We start from the raw sequence: 17,735 nt of genomic DNA on the forward strand, positions 1-17,735 counted from the left end.
TCGGCCCTGAGAAGGCTGCCCAGATTTGGGGGAGGGGTTGGGGGAAAGGCCAGAAGATGGGGTAGGGGGAGGCGCTGTGAATTTCTGACCTTCAGGAAGGACGCACCCAGCTAGAGCAGCTCCTGGTCCCCTGTTTGCCTTGAAGGGAGAGGTCAGGCCTCCCGGTGAGTGGGATGGATGGGGCTAAACCCAGCTCTGTTAGCAGGATGAACCTGTGGACCTGAGTCAGGGAAGTGGATTTCGTATCTCCGGTAAAAACCAAGCTCATATGGCAGGAGTGGAGGAGAGGCTAGTTGCCCTGGTGAAGTCTGGGTTTCAGCATGTGGAGAAGTAATTACAGTTTTCCTGGCTTTGAAGTGTGAGGACCCCCGCGGACTCACGAACCCCAAGGGTTCAGGGACCGCCTGATTAGCACCCTCGTTGGTGCAGCCTCCCGTGATCCCATGGACATTGAATCTTTACGTTTAAGTCTGTGCTTGCATTTTGAATAAAGGAGAGTTAGCCTGAAATGGATCCCACCCTCCCAACCTTCTACATGGGGGAGTCCCGCTTAAGTGGGTTTGACAGTTTTGGGGAAAAGAGTTCTGGCCAGAAATTCAGGCTCGATTTAAATACCGGCTTCTCCTGGTGGCTAAGGCGCCCGTGTGGCTGTGCAATCTCAGCTGGTGTCAGGTGGCCCCCAGGTTGAGTGGGACCTGACTTCACGTAAGCTAAGAGAGCTCCATGCTAGAAACCAAGGGAGTTCTGTTTTCCGTGGGCCATGATGGATGCAGATTGAAGAGCTATTTGCAGTGACAGCACTGTGTGTTTGGGAGCACGTGTTGGCTATTGTTTGGGATTTCCTTCTTTATTCCTTATGAATTTATGACACTTACTGTGAGTTGGATGTCAATGTAGGGGAAAACAGCATCCCACAAACAAAAAACATGTCATTCTTACCAAGGGACTAATGGTGTTTGGAAAACAGAGAAGCTCCAAGGAAAATATTCCTAGCGTCACGGATGTGTGGGGATGGGGGTGCTTCTTTGAGGCATCCTAGGGTTTTACCACTGCAGCTTGGGCTGTCTGCACCTCTCCGTGCTTCCCCCCAACCCTGAGAAACTTGCTGTACTTGCCTTGGTGCGGCCTGTGATTTTAAGATGCCTTTCCTAGATAGACTAGCTCTGGTGTGGGCTTCTTTCTGCCTCCAACACCTTGCCGTCCAGCTGTGCCTCAGGATCCAGGCACCACATCTCACCTGGTCTTCCTGGAGTTAAAATCTCCACTCACGGAAACAAAGTCGCCGAAGGCAAGAAGGGCCTAAGAACCACAGGGAAGTTGATGCAGATATACTACAAACCAGATGTTTCCTTCTCCTTGGCAAAGAGGTGCCCAAGTTCACAGGGCATCTGGGGAAGCGTTTTCCTCTAAGGAAGACATCTGTATGGAAATGGTAGCCCGAGTAATGCGATATGACAGTTGCTATGTCAACTTGCGTATTTTTCCCCTCCCCTTAAATTATTGACCGGCTCAGTCAATGTTGCATAAAAGTCATGCAATGCCTTGGAATGTGTTTATGTGCTGTCCTCTGCCAGAACTTTTCAGCATTTTTTTCCTACGTGTATTTTGCTTTTGGGAAGATGGCCTGTCACTTTGGTTTAACTGTGCTCTTTTTTGGGGGAAGTACATGTTTCTTAGATTTGTAACAGGGCAGTGGCGGCTTAGACTCCAGGGGAGCAATTGGGGGAGGCTGGTGGGGGGTAACAGGCAGACCTGAAGCTCCTTCGGTTGTGACTGAAGAAGTGTAAACCATGGGCCAGTATGTGAACAGCTTGCAGTTATTGTGGGGAGGTAGGGTGTGTGTTTGTGGCGGGGGAGGGTGTGCGCGTGCGCAAGCATGCACATGCGTGCTCTTCCCTCCTTGGTTGCTATGATGGTGTGGGGAATGGGCCTTCTCTGTCTCTGCTCACCTCTGGCTGTGTATCCAGCCACCTGCTGGCCACCCTGACCTTGCTATCTCTAACAGGCATTTCAAAACTGAAACCCTCACACCTCTTCCTCGTCCTGACTTCCTCCTGGTGAAGATACCTGCGTGCATCTCCTCAAGCTTGGGAGCTGGCTGCTGTCCTGCCTTCCCTCTCTCTTCTGCCTTAGGACCAGTTTGATTCCCAGGTGGTCTTTTCTGCCACCCGAGCATCTCCCTCCCTGCCAGCATGACTGCTGCACTCAGCCCCTCCTTACTTCTTGGCTGGATGACCACAGGCTCCCATTGCCCTCCTTGTCTCCAGCCTTACCTACACCCGAATCCAGTGTGATCCTTCTCAAATAACCTTTTTCTTTTTTTTCTTCTTAATTTCAAAAGGACTAATTCTTCCCACCTGGGCATAACCCAGCTGTTCTCTCTCTAAACCACCACTCTGATCATGTCTCGCATTGATTGGACTCCTCCAGAGACTGACAAAGCCAGTACCTCAACCTGGTCCCCAGAGACCCCAGCACCAGAGCCCCGTCTGGCTCAGGCCTATTCTTGGAACTCTGCCTAGCCCTTCCAGACAGCTTGCTATGGTCTGAATATTTGTGTCACCCACCAAATTTATATGTTGAAATCCTAAGCCCATGTAATGGGGTTGGGATGTGGGGCCTTTGGGAGGTGCTTAGGTCATGAGGGTGGAGTCTCCTCGAATAAGGACACCGTGGGAAGTCAGCTGTCTGCAACCCAGAAGGGGTCTCTTCAGAACCTGACCATGCTGGCACCCTGATCTCAGACTTCCAGTGTCCAGAAATGTGAGAAGTAAATTTGTGTTGTTATAAGCCACCCAGACTGTGGTATTTTGTCACAGCAGCGTGAATGGATGAAGACATAGCCCTTGAGTAGGTGCCTGATGCTGCGTCCCTCTTGGGTGCTGGTCATGGTCTGTGTGGTCCTGGCCTGGTGGCCTCTCTCACTCCTGCTGGGCAGTGTCTTCTGCCCTAGATCCGTGGTGCCAAGTACAGTGCCTGAACTTGTCAGTGTTTGCTGAATAAATGGCAGCCCTCCTCCCCGTCTTGATGTGCAAAACAAGGCCCACTCTGTTCAGGTCTTTCCGTGCCGGCCTCTCCTTTCTCATCGCTGTCTTGGCTTGTCGCCTCCTTGTCTCTCCTCTCATCTTTGTCTTCCCTACTCTGTCGGCCTTCATGGAGTCTGGACTCAGCTCTGTCCCCTTGTCTCTTTGTCCATTCTTCACCGGGAGTATAGAGGTTAGAGCGGGGGCTCTGGAGTCAGTGAGAGCCGGTTCACATCCAGTCCCAACACTGCTGTTTACAGGCACCTGATCTTGAGTTTCTTAACCCTTCTGAGCCTCACCTGAAAAAAAGTCAGCCAGACGCTTGGTGGATGCTTGGACATGTGGTTCTGGTGAATATTATTACTTTAAAACAGTAATCAGGTCATGTCCCTCTCCTCTGAAGCATGGCGGCTGCTGGTGGTCTGCAGGGTGTGTGGCCCCCAACCCCTCCCTGGCCAGAGGTGCTTCGCATCCCAGGCACTGTCTCCTCCTCCAAGCTGTAAGTGTCTTAAGCCAGAGTCTAAATTTAATTCCTCCAGTGGATTTATTATGTGCTCTGTACATAATAGCTTCTCAACATGTGGGTTGGATGAGCACCATGTGCTTCAGAATTGTGACCTCTGCAGGGTCCTGAGCCACTTTGTTGCCTCCCGCGTCCTTCGTGCTGGGCAGATGAGGAGGGACAGCAAGCACGGCCACACGAGCCACTGTCCCCCGCTGGGTGTTGATCTCTACAGTGCTTTTCCTTGCTGAGCTGGACGGTGGCCTCAAAGTCCTTCTCAGGACAGCTCCCCACTGCCACAGCCCACCCATCCAAGGTGATGCGTGACAATCAGCTCTCCCTGACCTGTACTGTGGAAAAATTACACTAACTTTTAAAAAATGTTTGTTGTATTGATTGATTTAAAAATATTTAAATAAAAAAGGACTTAGCTCTATTAAGAAATCTTAGGCAAGATGAAAGGTTTAAAAATCTTGTTGGGTTGAGAGTCCGCCTGCCGATGCAGGGGACACGGGTTCGTGCCCCGGTCTGGGAAGATCCCACATGCTGCGGAGTGGCTGGGCCCGTGAGCCATGGCAGCTGAGCCTGTGTGTCCGGAGCCTGTGCTCCGCAACGGGAGAGGCCACAACAGTTGAGAGGCCCACGTATGGGAAAAAAAAAAAAAAATCTTGTTGGGGGCTTCCGTGGTGGCGCAGTGGTTGAGAATCTGCCTGCTAATGCAGGGGACTTGGGTTCGAGCCCTGGTCTGGGAAGATCCCACATGCCATGGAGCAGCTAGGCCCGTGAGCCACAACTACTGAGCCTGCGCGTCTGGAGCCTGTGCTCTGCAACAAGAGTGGCCGCGATAGTGAGAGGCCCGCGCACTGCGATGAAGAGTGGCCCCCGCTTGCCACAACTAGAGAAAGCCCTCGCACAGAAAGGAATACCCAACACAGCCATAAATAAATAAATAAGTAAATAGATAGATAGATAGATAGATGATAGATAGCCAAGCATTTGAAGCCCTTAAAAAAAAAAATCTTGTTGGGAGGTTCTGGGCAGGTGAAAGTGTGTGCCTTGATCAGGCGTGATGCGTCCCCACAGCCCTGGAAGGAGGAAGTGAGGGATGTGATGGTTGGCTTAACGCACCCTGATGGAAAAGGACCAGTCGTGAGCAAATGTGGTGAGTAGGAATGTGTCCCCACTCACGTTAGGAGGCAGCGGATAGGATGGCAGCAATCAAGCTGGGGAAGAAAGACAGACATTTCCCTGCAAACCAGAGCAGAAAGTTTGGAGAGGGAGCTCCCAGGAAGAAACCCAGTGTTAGCAAGCAGCTTCCATTGTATCACTGACAAAAGCCAGCAAATAACAAAGGGCTTTTCATACTTCTTTGGAATCCCAGAGCAACACTTGAAGCAGGTGGAGGAAGCTTTTGGACACCACTGAAAAGCTTCCCTTTGGGCAAAGCAGTTTGGTGAAACGAGCTCTTTCACCAAATCTGCATAACGGCCAAGTGAGAGGATGTCGTGGGCTCCATGTGACAGGTGGGGGACTCGAGGTGGGGAAGGGTGAAGGTCACACCTTGAAGAAGCTGGAATCTGAACCCCACCTGGCTCTGAAGTCTGTGTTCTCCCTACACCAGGTCCATAGGGAGGTATCCAAAATGCCTTATGTTGTCTTGCTCTCCGTCAGCACTGGTTTATGTTTGTTGAGATGGCTGTGAAGAGTAGAGTGAAAGGTCTGTGTTGAGATTTATTTTTATGTGTGTGGATGTCCGGTTGTTCCAGCACCGTTTGTTGGAAGGACTATCTTTGTTCCATTGTGTTGCCTTTGCTTCTCTGTCAAAGTTGACCAAATAGAAGTTGCCTACATTTACGTGGGTCTATTTCTGGGCTCTACATTCTGTTCCATTGACCTGTCTTCCACTGATACCACACTGTCTGGGTTACTGTAGCTTTATAGTAAGTCTTGAAGTTGAGTAGTGTCAGTCCTCCAAGTTTGTTCTCCTTCAGTGTTGTCTTTGGCCTCTCTATGTAAACTTTAGAATCATTTTGGTGAAATCCACAAAATAACTTCTTGGGATTTTGATTGGAATTGCATTGAACCTATAGGTCAAGTTGGGAAGAACTGACATCTTGATAATATTGAGGTTTCCTATTCGAGAACATAGAATATCTCTTTAGTCTTTATTTGATTTTGTTAATCAGAGTTTTGTAATTTTCCTTGTATAGCTCTTACACATATTTTTGTTAGATTGCATAAATCTAAGTATTTCATTTTGTATAAGCCTAAGTTATCTCATTTTTGAGGGGTGCTAATGTAAATGGTATTGTTTTTAATTTCAAATTCTACTTGTTCATTGCTGGCATACAGGGAAGTGGTGGGCTTTTGCATATTAGCTGTGTATCCTGCAACCTTGCTATAATCGATGTTTGCAGCTCTGCCTCTCCCTTGTTTAAGCCTTGCCCAGCTACCCCCAATGCTTGGGGTGCCCTGAGTGTGGCCTTGGACTTGTAGGGCTCTGTGCCTCTGCTCATGGGTTACTCTGCCCTCGCATGTCATCTCTGCCTGTTTTGAAGCCTTACACAGTGATCCAGAGCCCGAGCTGGCGAATTTCCCAGGGATGCTTTCCCAAACCCCTCAGCAGAACTGACCCCCTCCTCTGCGTCCTCTGGACTCTGTGGCTCCCAGCTCGATTCTAGCACCTATCACGTCCTGCCCTATATCACATCAGCTTGTCTAGCTCTCGCTTCTCTGCAGGCTACCAACTCCCAGGGGCAAGGATGGAGACTTACTCATCAGCCTCTGGAGACCTGGGACAGGGCCATTCGTGCATTCAGGAACCCAGCCCCAGGTAGTTGAATTCAGTTCATCCTGCTGAGGCTTGATGAAGCCAGGCCACTGGGAGTCAGCCTTAGGGACCTCACTGTCTTAACATGTTTGGAAGACCTTGGGGTATTATAGAATAAAATCCATTACTGGCATCTTCTTTGTGGTTACATGTCACTCATGGGGAGAGGGGAATTAAATCAGTGAAGCAAGGCTGGCCTGTGACCCACAATGCCCCATCGACTGCTGTCACCACTGCTCAGCCTTTTGCAGGGGTCCAGTCTCCCAGGTCCTAGATGGTGGAGAGCCAGAGGGTACTGATCGGGATTGTATTTTTCTTTTAAAAGTATGGATGTGTGGTTTCCAGTTTCATTTTATTTTATTTTATTTTTTTTATTTATTTAGGCTGTCTTAGTTGCAGCACATGGGATCTTCATTGCGGCATGTAGGATCTTTCATTGTGGAGCACAGGCTTCTCTCTAGTTGTGGTGTGGGATTTTCTTTCTCTCATTGTGGCACGCGGGCTCCAAGGTGCATGGGCTCTGTAGTTTGCGGCGCGCAGGCTCTCTAGTTGAGGCATGCGAGCACTGTAGTTGTGGTGCGTGGGCTTAGTTGCCCTGCTGCATGTGGGAATCTTAGTTCCCTGACCAGGGATCGAACCTGCGTCCCCTGCATTGGAAGGCAGATTCTTTACCACTGGGCCACCAGGGAAGGCCCCAGTTTCCACTTTCTAACTCTTGGAACCTGCTGGCTCCAGGGTCTCAAAAGCGATGCCCCAAGGCTGGCTCTGCAATGCCTGCCAGTCCCCCAGGTCCATCTTTTGTCCTTGCTGAGCTGGAAACAGCCTCTCTCCGAGGACTCTGGCCCCATTCCTCTTGACTAGGTAGCAGGCTTTTCTGATCAAAAGCTGCTATTCTTTGGAAGGCTGACTCTTTTTCAAGAGTTGTGTTTGAGGACAATTCATTTTAAGCCTATTACATTTGATCAGACTTCACCTTCATTGTTATGTACACTTAACAGCTTAATATTAGTTTTGAAAAAAATTCAGTCTATTTTGTGACAACTTGTGTGGCTAATTAATGCTCTGCAGTGCACCGTGTAACTTGCAAGGCACCACGCAAACACCAAATCATAACACATTTCCTGTTTGAAACTGTCTTAGTAAATTGAACATCTGTATTACAGTAATACACTGTATTAGTAAATTGAACATCTTTTATTGATTCACCTTGTTAAGCAGGGAAATAATCCTTATGGTTTTATAAGCCTCTTGCAAGTTCTAGTAGGTGCCATTTGGAACATGAATTTAGTTGAATAAGTGAAGGCAGATGTCAGGCATTTAATTGGCACTTCTCTCTCAGTCGGCTGTATCAATTTTGGAACTATTGTTGGAGAAGATAAAATTCACCAATGGTATGAAACTGACAGTGAATTAGATGCTGTTGGTCTTTGGAGAGGAGGGAGGGACTGTGCAGAGTTAGTGCTTGACAATAGCTAGTGTCATCACCTGGTCTTCACAGGGTTTTCTATGAAAGTTCCTCAAAGAGCAGAGAGGAATAGGGAAGGAGGTGGTGGCAGCTTAACTTGATTGCCCCACAAAATTTGTTTTAAAGTCTTGAGCCTTACATTAAATGAGTACTACTACTCTGTGTTTTTCTACTCTGTGTTATTTTCCTTTTGTTTTCTACTCTGTGTTATTTTCCTTCAACTCTTCAGCCAAAAAGATTTGACTGGGAAGATGTATCTTTTTATCTGTGGCTTTTGGACCCCTTGGGCTCAGATACCTGGCTTGAGAAACAGGTATAAAAATGGCAATTAAAGGGGTATAAAAAGATAGTGGGGGAGAACTAAACCGTGGTACCTTCAGACAGTGGAATATTTCAGCACCAAATACGGTGCTGAGAAGAATTTTGAGCTATCAAGCCATGAAAAGACATAGAGTAACCTTCAATGCATTTCACTAGGGGAAAGAAACTAATCCGATGACTCCAATTATATGCCATTCTGGAAAAGGCAAAACTATGGAGACAGAAAAATGATCAGTGGTTGCCAGGGGTAAGGGGTGGTGAGGAGGGATGAACAGGCAGAGCACAGAGAGTTTTTAGGGCAATGAAAATACTCTGTGTTATCATAGTGATGGATACATGTGATGATACATTTGGTCAAACCCATAGAGTGAACCATAATGTAAACTAGAACTTTGGATGATATGATGTAGGTCCATCAGTTGTAGGTCCATCAGTTGTAACAAATGTACCACTCTGGTGGGGGATGATGATAGTGGGGGATGTGTGTGTGGGGGAGGGGGAATATGGGAAATCTCTGTACCTTCCTCTCACTTTTGCCATGAACCTAAAACTTCTCTTGAAAACAAAAAAAATAAAATATTTTTAAAAAATAAAATACCAGAAAATAACCAAAGTGACTTTAGTGTTTTAAAATGTAATTTTTAAGCAAGGAAAGGAGAGACAAGAGGCAGAGGCCATGATTGCATTTGCATTTGGAGTGGCCCCTCAGGAGGGATAGATTGGCAGGGGAGACTGGGGGGACAGGGGACCAGGTGGAGTGCTCTCAGTTACCTGGAGAGATGGACCAGTAGCATTCAGGGTTGGGGAGGGAGTGGATCCTGTCCTGGGGCAGCAGGTGGAATGATGGGACCTAGCAACTGCAGCATGAGCAGGGGAGAACTGACGCATTCATTAGCAGGTGCTGAGGGCATCCTACCTGCCTGGCCCTGTGTTGGGTGTTTCACACCTGATCCTCATTGGAATTTGTTAGCCACCTTGGGTGATCAGTTTGGGCAGCTCTGATGAGGAATCTGGGGCTTAGTGAGGTTGAGAGTCTTCTTATCCAAAGCCCCACCACCACCCCTGCATGATTATTCCTCATCAACAGCTGACCCATCTCTGGCCTCTTGGAAAGAGCACTGAACTTGGAGTCCAGTGGCTGAGGGTTGGACCCGACCTCAGCCCTCCTAGCTTTTTGCCTTCCCCTCTCAGAATGTTAGCGTCCTCAGAAAAATGCAGATGACAATTTCATCGTGAGAATGAAAGAAAAGCATGTAAAAGAAACCAGCGTCAAACCCAGCACCGAGGGTGATAAGAAGATGGTTTGTTCCATGCCCTTAGATAATGTTGGATTTGACTAAATTTGCGGAGTTCCAAGTTGTGTCACATAGTTGGACTTTGAAAAAATATATAATTCTCACCCATTGAATTTGTCAATATTGGTGTGTAGCCTCTTGCGCCCAGTAGCATTGGGGTACTTCCTGTGTTGGGGTCAACAACAGGCCATCTCTGCAGACACCTGTGAAGTCCTTTCAGGTGACAGTGGTCACTCTGTCCTGGTCAGTGCTCTCAGACAACTCAGCTCTAGAAACATCGCCTGCTTTTGCCGCACATAACTTTCCTTTGCACCTTCACAGTGGCTGCATGTTGCTAAAACTGCCCCTTTGGTGGCCAGTTGGCCATGTGTACATCATTGTTTTCTCTTGGCTTCCTCTTTAGTTGTGGCTGTTTACATGAAGGAGTCCTGGTGGACCATTGAAGATGTACTAAGAACCTCTGATCCTGCAAGAGAAGGTCTGATGAAGGTGAGGTATTGCAAATTTAAGTGGACATTGCAAAACAGGTTTTAAAGGTCAGTGTACTTATTATCATGTTAATAATTTAAAGCAGTCTACCCCTGTGGATTCATTTTCTAGGACTGCTGTAACAAAGTGCCAACAAACTGGGTGGTTGAAACAACGGAAGTATATCATTTCCCAGGCCCAGAGGCTAGAAGTCCAAAATCAAGGTGTTGGCAGGGTTGGTTTCTTCCGAGAGCTGTGAGGGAGAATCTGTTCCAGGCCTCTCTCCTAACTTATGGTGGCCTCAGCTTTCCTTGGCTTATCAATGACATTCTCCCTGTGTCTTCCCATCCTTTTCCCTCTTTGTCTGTCTATCTTTGTCCAAATTCCCCTTTTCCACGTGGACAGCAGTCATGTTGGATTAGGGCCCACCCGAATGACCTCATCTTGACGTGATCATCTGCAAAGACTCTATTTCCAAATAAATCACATTCATAGGTACTGGGGGTTAGGACTTTAATATCTTTTTGGGGGACACAGTTCAATCTATAACACCCTGCCAGCAAGGAAAATAGTAGTAAATGGCTATATGCAACAGATACCTGGCTATTGGTAAATCTCTCTTACCTTCCTGAGTGGCCTCTCACATCTTAATTTTGAAACTTTAATCCACATCATCTCTCTAGGGTGTAGGGAGGTTCTGTATATTGCATTCCAGTAGTGTTTATTGGTACTTACTATGAGGTAGATATTATGTTAGATGCTAGCCTGTGTATTACCCAGACTTTTCACAGGGATTATCTGACTTCAGAATCTTTAAGGTATTTGTTTTGCAGACAAAGAAATTGAAGCTGAGCCACACAGCTTGTAAGTGATTTAACTGGACACAAATGCTAGTCTCTCTGACAGCAGGCCTGGTGGTCTTTGAAGCACTGTGGCTTATAGAGACCTAGGATGGCAAGGGTGAGGGTTCCTTGTGGCTAAGGATGTTCAATATCTTTCCATGTACTTATTTGCCATTCATATGTCCTTTTGGGGAAAATATCTATTAAAATCCTTGGCCCACTTTTTAAAAAATTTATTTACTTTTAAAATTTTTGGCTGTGTTGGGTCTTTGTTGCTGCACGTGGGCTTTCTCTAGTTGCGGCGAGTTTACTCTTTGTTGCAGTGTGTGGGCTTCTCATTGCAGGGCACGGGCTCTAGGCACGTGGGCTTCAGTAGTTGTGGCACATGAGCTCTAGAGCGCAGGCTCAGTGGTTGTGGCGCACAGTCTTAGTTGCTCCATGGCATGTGGGATCTTCCCGGACAGGGGCTTGAACCCGTGTCCCCTGCAATTGGCAGGTGGATTCTTAACCACTGTGCCACCAGGGAAGCCCCCTTGGCCCACTTTTTAATTGGATTGACTTTTTCCTGTTGAGTTGTAAGAGTTTTTCTATATTCTAGATGCAAGTTCTTATTGCATATACGATTCACAAATATTTCTCCCCAGTCTATGGGTTGTCTTTTTCAAGTCTGTTTTTCCCCCAGCTTTGTTGAGATATAATTGACATATAACACTGTGTAAGTTTAAGTTGCACAATGCGTTGATTTGATACACTGCAAAATGATTACCACCAGTGTTAGTTAACACCTGCATCACATCACATAATTGCCATTTCTTTTTTGTGGTGAGAACATTTAAGACCTCCTCTCTTAGCAACTTTCAAGTATGTAATACAGTATCATTAGCTACAATCACTATGCTGCATATTAGATCCCCAGAACTTGTTCGTCTTATAACTGGAAGTTTGAACCTTCTGACCATCTTTCCCTCTCCCCCACCGCCAGCTCCTGGCAACCACCACTCTAGTCTCTGTTGCTATGAGTTTGGCTCTTTCATGTTACATGTATGAGATCACGCAGTGTTTGTCTTTCCCCTTATTTCACTCAGTATAATACCCTCAACTTCCATCCATGTTGTCACAAATTGCAGGATGTTTTCAGGTCTGGTTTTAATTGACTTGATAGACATTATTATTATTATTTATTTTATTTTATTTTATGCTGTGTTGGGTCTTCGTTGCTGCGCGTGGGCTTTCTCTAGTTGTGGCGAGCAGGGGCTACTCTTCATTGCGGTGCGAGGGCTTCTCATTGTGGTGGCTTCTCCTGTTGCGGAGCATGGGCTCTAGGCACGCAGGCTGCAGTAGTTGTAGCACGTGGTCTCAGTAGTTGTGGCTCGCAGGCTCTAGAGCACAGGCTCAGTAGTTGTGACGCATAGGCTTAGTTGCTCCACGGCATGTGGGATCTTCCCGGACTGGGGCTCGAACCTGTGTCCCCTGCATTGGCAGGCAGATTCTTAACCACTGCACCACCAGGGAAGCCCGATAGATATTATTTTGAAAAGGGTTTTCTTCCAGTAAGTTAACGATGGCTGGAGATTCAGCAAATGGGTGCTGCCTGGCATACACACACACACACATCTGCCTGTGTGTGTCATTGTCTGTGCATGAAGCAGGTGGTATGAGCGGTTGGGTGTTCTGAATCCCAGGAAGAGTTCGATTTGCTTTTTAAATATATATATATTTTTCAGAACAAGAGTGGTCACTTCCCTTGTGTATCAATTCTTCTAAATTTAGATGAGGAAAACCCTCACATTTTCTGAAAATGTGGCTTATGTTGTGAACAGAGAGATACTTGGATGTTAATTCCACTTAATGAAGCAGGTTGTAAAGATCTGTCTGCCCCAGCTGTATGTAGGGATAGTTTCCCTCTCCATTTACAGAACTTGGTGTCTTGACTTTTTTTTTCTTTTAATTACATTCTGTTTCTTAGCCAGCTCTTCTTTACAAATTACCAAACCAAACCAAACCAAACAAAAAACCAACTTTCTTAGTGTTCTTTCTGTGAACATAATTAGTGGTCCTAATTGAGGGATTAGAACTGGTTCTTAGTTTTGTGTTTTGAGAAACATTTCTAAGTCAGAATCACATGTCACACATTTTTTTCCCCCTGTAATGAAATTGGACAAATTAAGTGCATTTTCTTTTTCTCCTTTCTTCTCCTGCCAGTTTTTGATTGGATATTTCCCTTCTGCCAGATGCAATCTGTTTTTCTCTTCTGGCTTTCCTCTGAACTTTTTGGTTTTATAAGTTGAAAAATATAGCCTCCCACATTACACCCCTTGGGTTTTATGATGAACTAGTTATTCTTAAAGTCTGAATTTGATTTGGCTGCTACTGTCTGAGATACAAAATTGAGGTGGCTTCTCAGAGTTAAGCTGGTGTGGCTTTTGCAAATCTTTTTCTCATCTAAGATTTGGCTCCAGATGAAGGTGAAATATTTTGCATTCTGGGCCAATTAATAAGTTTATTGGCACTAAACACTTTGTGCCATTTGCTAGAGGGCTGCAAGCTAACTTATTTTTATTATCGGGGCATTTGAAAAACATACAAATGTCTGAGAGACCACTTAGGCAGTCTTCTCCCTTGATTAGTGGAGGAAACTGAAACTGAAAGGCATTGTGAGTTGCTGAAGATCTCCCAGCAAATCTAGGCCAAGAAACCATGACCACAATGATGATGGTGATGATAATAAACATTTAAGCGTCCAGTATTAAATACAAAACCAAACATTCATATTTATATCAAACTTCCCTTTCCCAAAGCTCTAATGGATGAAAGTGCAGAAGGAAGCCACTGGCTGGGCTGTAGCTGGTACCCTGGCCTGGGACTCAGAAGTCCTGGTCTGGTGCTGTAAACCTGCCTGCCTTTGACAGAGCCCTTGTCCAGCTGTCTTAAGGCCTCTTTGGAACAAGGCAGGGAAATCAGTACATGTAATTGCTTAGCCTCTTTGAGCTTCAATTTCCTTACCTATAAACCAGGACCTCTCTGGCGGGTGGTGAGAATCGAATGGTAGCAGGTGGGGGGCAATCTCAGCCCTGGTAATACTCTTGCTGATTTCACGGTGCTGCATAGGAAGGGGCGACAAACACCCACACCCTTAGGCTGTCACACAGCAATGTTGTTGAAATAAAAGCTAATAAAACAATACCATCACTTTGTCACTAGCTGATTGGTTTCATCTCAAGTGCCACATTTTAGCGGTTGCTTGTAGTTGTCCGGGAGACTGCATTTAGGAGGATCCTGAGACCATATCCAGGCTCAGCCACATAGAGTGGCGATTGATTAGTTATGTCTGCTGTGGGTGCAGGAGTGGGAGGCCTTCATTTATGCCACACCTGTGCCATCCGTGGGCGATACAAATGCAGAGAGTATGAACAGGCAGGAGCAGGAAATCATTTTGACTTGTTAATGGTCAAGCTCTTTTGTGGGCCTGACCTTGACCACAATACAGTTTCCTCAATTGTCATGACATTGCAATGGGTGAGAGACAGTTCCATTTTGTAACCTTAGAATGGGCTAGGCCCTGAGTCCCAGTGACTCTCTGGGGTTGGGACTCTAGTATGTGCTCAAAATCTGTCACAAGCCATTGAAAATCAGTTGCTCTTGGTGTAGCAACTGGACACCAATAATTATCTCCAATTATTTACCCTCCTTCTGAGGGTCAGAATTCTGGGGCTGTTGTTAAAAATGGCAGACTGGGTTTATCTCTGGACACATCCAGGGTTTCTGCTGAAATTGCTTGCCTCTATGTAACCTCCTGTTTCACTGGCATGTGACTGATTGTTCTCTGTCTCGTCACATTCCATGTCTGTGGTCCTGGAGACCCAGGAGGCCCCTCTGGCCATGCTCCTTGCTCCTGGAGGCCAGTGCATGTGAAAGGTCAGGGGTGGGAAAACCTCTGTGAGAAACTATGATCCGCATTTTGGATCTTGAGCATGAGAAGAACTGTATGGTGGGGAAGCCCACACCTGGCTCCAGGGTGTGGGTTGATTCCAAGCATAGAATTTATTGTGTCTGATTTTCCCCTCTTGTCTCACTTAGATGTTCTTTTTGTTTTTCCTTCAAAGGTTCAGTCATTTGGGGAAAGGATTGTGCTTTTTATTCTAAACGTCGTTATTTTTGGAAGACTGGAGAGGAATTTGGATGATGATGACATGTTTTTTTTACCTCACTCTGTGAAGGAGGAGGCTAAAATTCTGTGGAGAGACGGAGCAGCTGTTGGATTTTACACAACCAAAAGGAAAGGTAAGGGCCACGCGGCCGTGTGGGGTCACTGCCACTTCAGGCTCCGGGGTGGGGGAGGCTTCTGGGTGTCCGCCTGCCTTGGAGGACTCCCTGAGCCCAAACGTTACTTGGAGAGAATCTTCTGGCACGAGAAGTATCACTAATTCAGCTGTCATGTAAATGAGCCGAAGGTATGGATTTCATTTTCACCACATTTCTCGTTTTACTGGCAGAGTGAATATTCATCATGGTCCTTGGATTCCCAGGCAGTGCCATGTCCCCCATAAAATACTTGTTGCTGTTAATGGTTGTAAAATGACTTTGCAAGCACAATGCTTTTCGTTTCTTTTCTTTAATGTTACCAATTAGCTGTCAGGAAAAATGCCATTGCTAATAGCTGACATGTGGTGCAAAGGCACACTGGATGCCAAGATTTATAGACATTACCTCAGAAGAGAGGGAGGTCGGCGTGATAACGAGGTTAGGGTAAAATCCTGGGACTTATTTTTAGGGGCTGTGATGAGCAGGGGGTGTGGAACTTGTACTATTTTGTCTAAGAGATCAGTCTCTTCTTTAATGATGCTTTCTTTAATAGTTTCTTTGATTTTGAAAGGCTGTCAACATCTCTGACCCAACTGGTCCAAGCCCCATCATTTAATTCTTACAAAGTTCTGAATTTTAGCAAAAATAAAATTTCCAGGTACACCACCATAGATATGCTGTTGTCTGAGTTGAGTGTTTTTCTCTGGGGATAAAAAGGCTATGATTATGGTTTTGAGCTGTGTTCACATTGTGTATGTGTTCCACCTGTCCAGGATGGAGTAAATCTGCGTTTCAGTTTTTTCCCTCGGTGTGGTGTGAGATGACCAGTTTCCTACGCAAGCAAGTCACGTAATTAATTATTTGTCAAGGTCAGTCATAGAGGCTGAAGCACCGGTGTCTTTCAGCTCCTTGGGTCCTGAAAGCCCTTTGTCCTTGGTTTTGATGTACTGTTTCACTTTTTGGGGTGGCTGTATTCTTTAGTCATTATTTAGATAGACCAAGGATCCGGAGAATAATTGAAATGGAAGTATTTTTGTAATTCCTCTTTCTTAGGAGACCCATTTGTTGTCATCTTCTACCAAATGGCTTGTCTTAAATCTGTAGCTAAATCATTTGTGCTGTAGATGTCCTACTAATAGAAACAAAAACTTTTAATAGAGTCCAACCTGATGTGTGAGAACCACAGCTAAGGGGCAGAAGGAGCTTGGCCTTGGTCTTGCCCACTGCTGCTGTTGCTCCTGGTTGCAGTGATACCCCAGACTTTGTTCTGTGAGAATTAAGCAGAGGCTGGATGTGGCTGCCTCATTCTTCCCAAGGCAGAGCCAGAACCTTGGAGTGGAAGGAGGATATTATGGTGTTGAGTTGAGGCAGATCAGTCTAGGAGCTTGGATTTCTGCCTCCTCTTCATTTCTGACGAATTCCACGAATTTGATGGAAAGTTCTCTGAAGCTGCTTACTAGGTATTGTTGTTTTCATCCATGCACTGATTTTTTTAAGTGGCAATTGACTGTTAGTTACTCAACAATTGAGTTAGTTTTAAAAGTATCAAATGAGGGACTTCCCTGGTGGTGCAATGGTTAAGAATCTGCCTGCCAACGAAGGGACATGGGTTCGATCCCTGGTCTGGGAAGATCCCACATGCCGTGGAGGAACTAAGCCTGTGCGCCACAACTACTGAGCTCGCGTGCCACAACTGCTGAAGCCCTTGTGCTTAGAGCCCATGCTCCACAACAAAGAGATGCCACTGCAATGAGGAGCCCTTGTACCACAACGAAGAGTAGCCCCTGCTCGCCGCAACTAGAGAAAGCCTGCACGCAGCAATGAGGGTCCAACACAGCCAAAAATAAATAAATAAATAAATAAATAAATTTATATATTAAAAAGTATCAAATGAGTAGAAAGTTAAATAAATAAAATATATTTTTCAGGTATACATTGCCAATTAAAAACATTTTTTACTGCCTATTTCTCGATTAGCTAATTTTTGGAGAGACAGAATAAAAGCATTTCCATGGAATAATTATATAGACATTGCCACCAGCAATGTTTGACAGTTCCAATCACTCTACATCCTTGCTGGTACTTGGTGTTGTATTTTTAATTTTAGTCGTCTGCAAGATGGGAAGTGGTATCTAATTTTGGTTTTAATTTGCATTTTACTAATGATATTGATCATGTTTTCATGTGCTTTTGTCATGGTCATATATCTTCTTTGGTAAGTGTCTGCTCAAATATTTCTGCCTACTTTTATTGCATTATTTGTTTTCTTATTATTGAGCTTTGAGCATCCTTTATGTGTTTTAGATATTGGTTCTTAATCAGATATATTTTGAAAACATTTTCATTTTGGTTTAATAATTTTTTCAAAGAGCAGAAGTGTTAAATTTTAGTGGTCTAATTTAACATTTACCAATTTTCATTATAATTCAGTTCAAAATATTTTCCAATTTACTTTGTGATTTCTGTGGTTTCTTTAAAAGTGAGTTTTAAATTTCCAGATATTTGTGAGCTGTTCCAGATGTTTTATTTTTTGTTGATTTCTAATTTAATTCTGTTGCAATAAGATAATATAGTCTGTAACTATATTATCTTATTAAATTTTAATATTTTGAAAACTATTGAGAGTTATTTTACGGCCCTGTATATGGTTTATCTTGGTAGACACTCCATATGGACTTGAAAGAGTG

At 45.3% G+C, this 17,735-nt stretch overlaps 1 protein-coding gene across 1 annotated transcript in view; it reads left to right on the forward strand.

Moving 5' to 3' along the window:
• The first annotated feature begins 14,692 nt into the window (after nucleotides 1-14,692).
• The window catches only part of FAM169B (Protein), a 34,216-nt gene continuing 31,173 nt past the window's right edge, over nucleotides 14,693-17,735 (forward strand). The window contains 2 exon segments of the mRNA XM_007472173.1: nucleotides 14,693-14,734; nucleotides 14,850-15,027. Coding sequence (XP_007472235.1) covers nucleotides 14,693-14,734; nucleotides 14,850-15,027 — 220 coding nt within the window.

This window comes from Lipotes vexillifer, unplaced genomic scaffold (genome assembly GCF_000442215.2).
Source record: "Lipotes vexillifer unplaced genomic scaffold, Lipotes_vexillifer_v1.1 scaffold695, whole genome shotgun sequence".
Taxonomy (NCBI): Eukaryota; Metazoa; Chordata; class Mammalia; order Artiodactyla; family Lipotidae; genus Lipotes; species Lipotes vexillifer.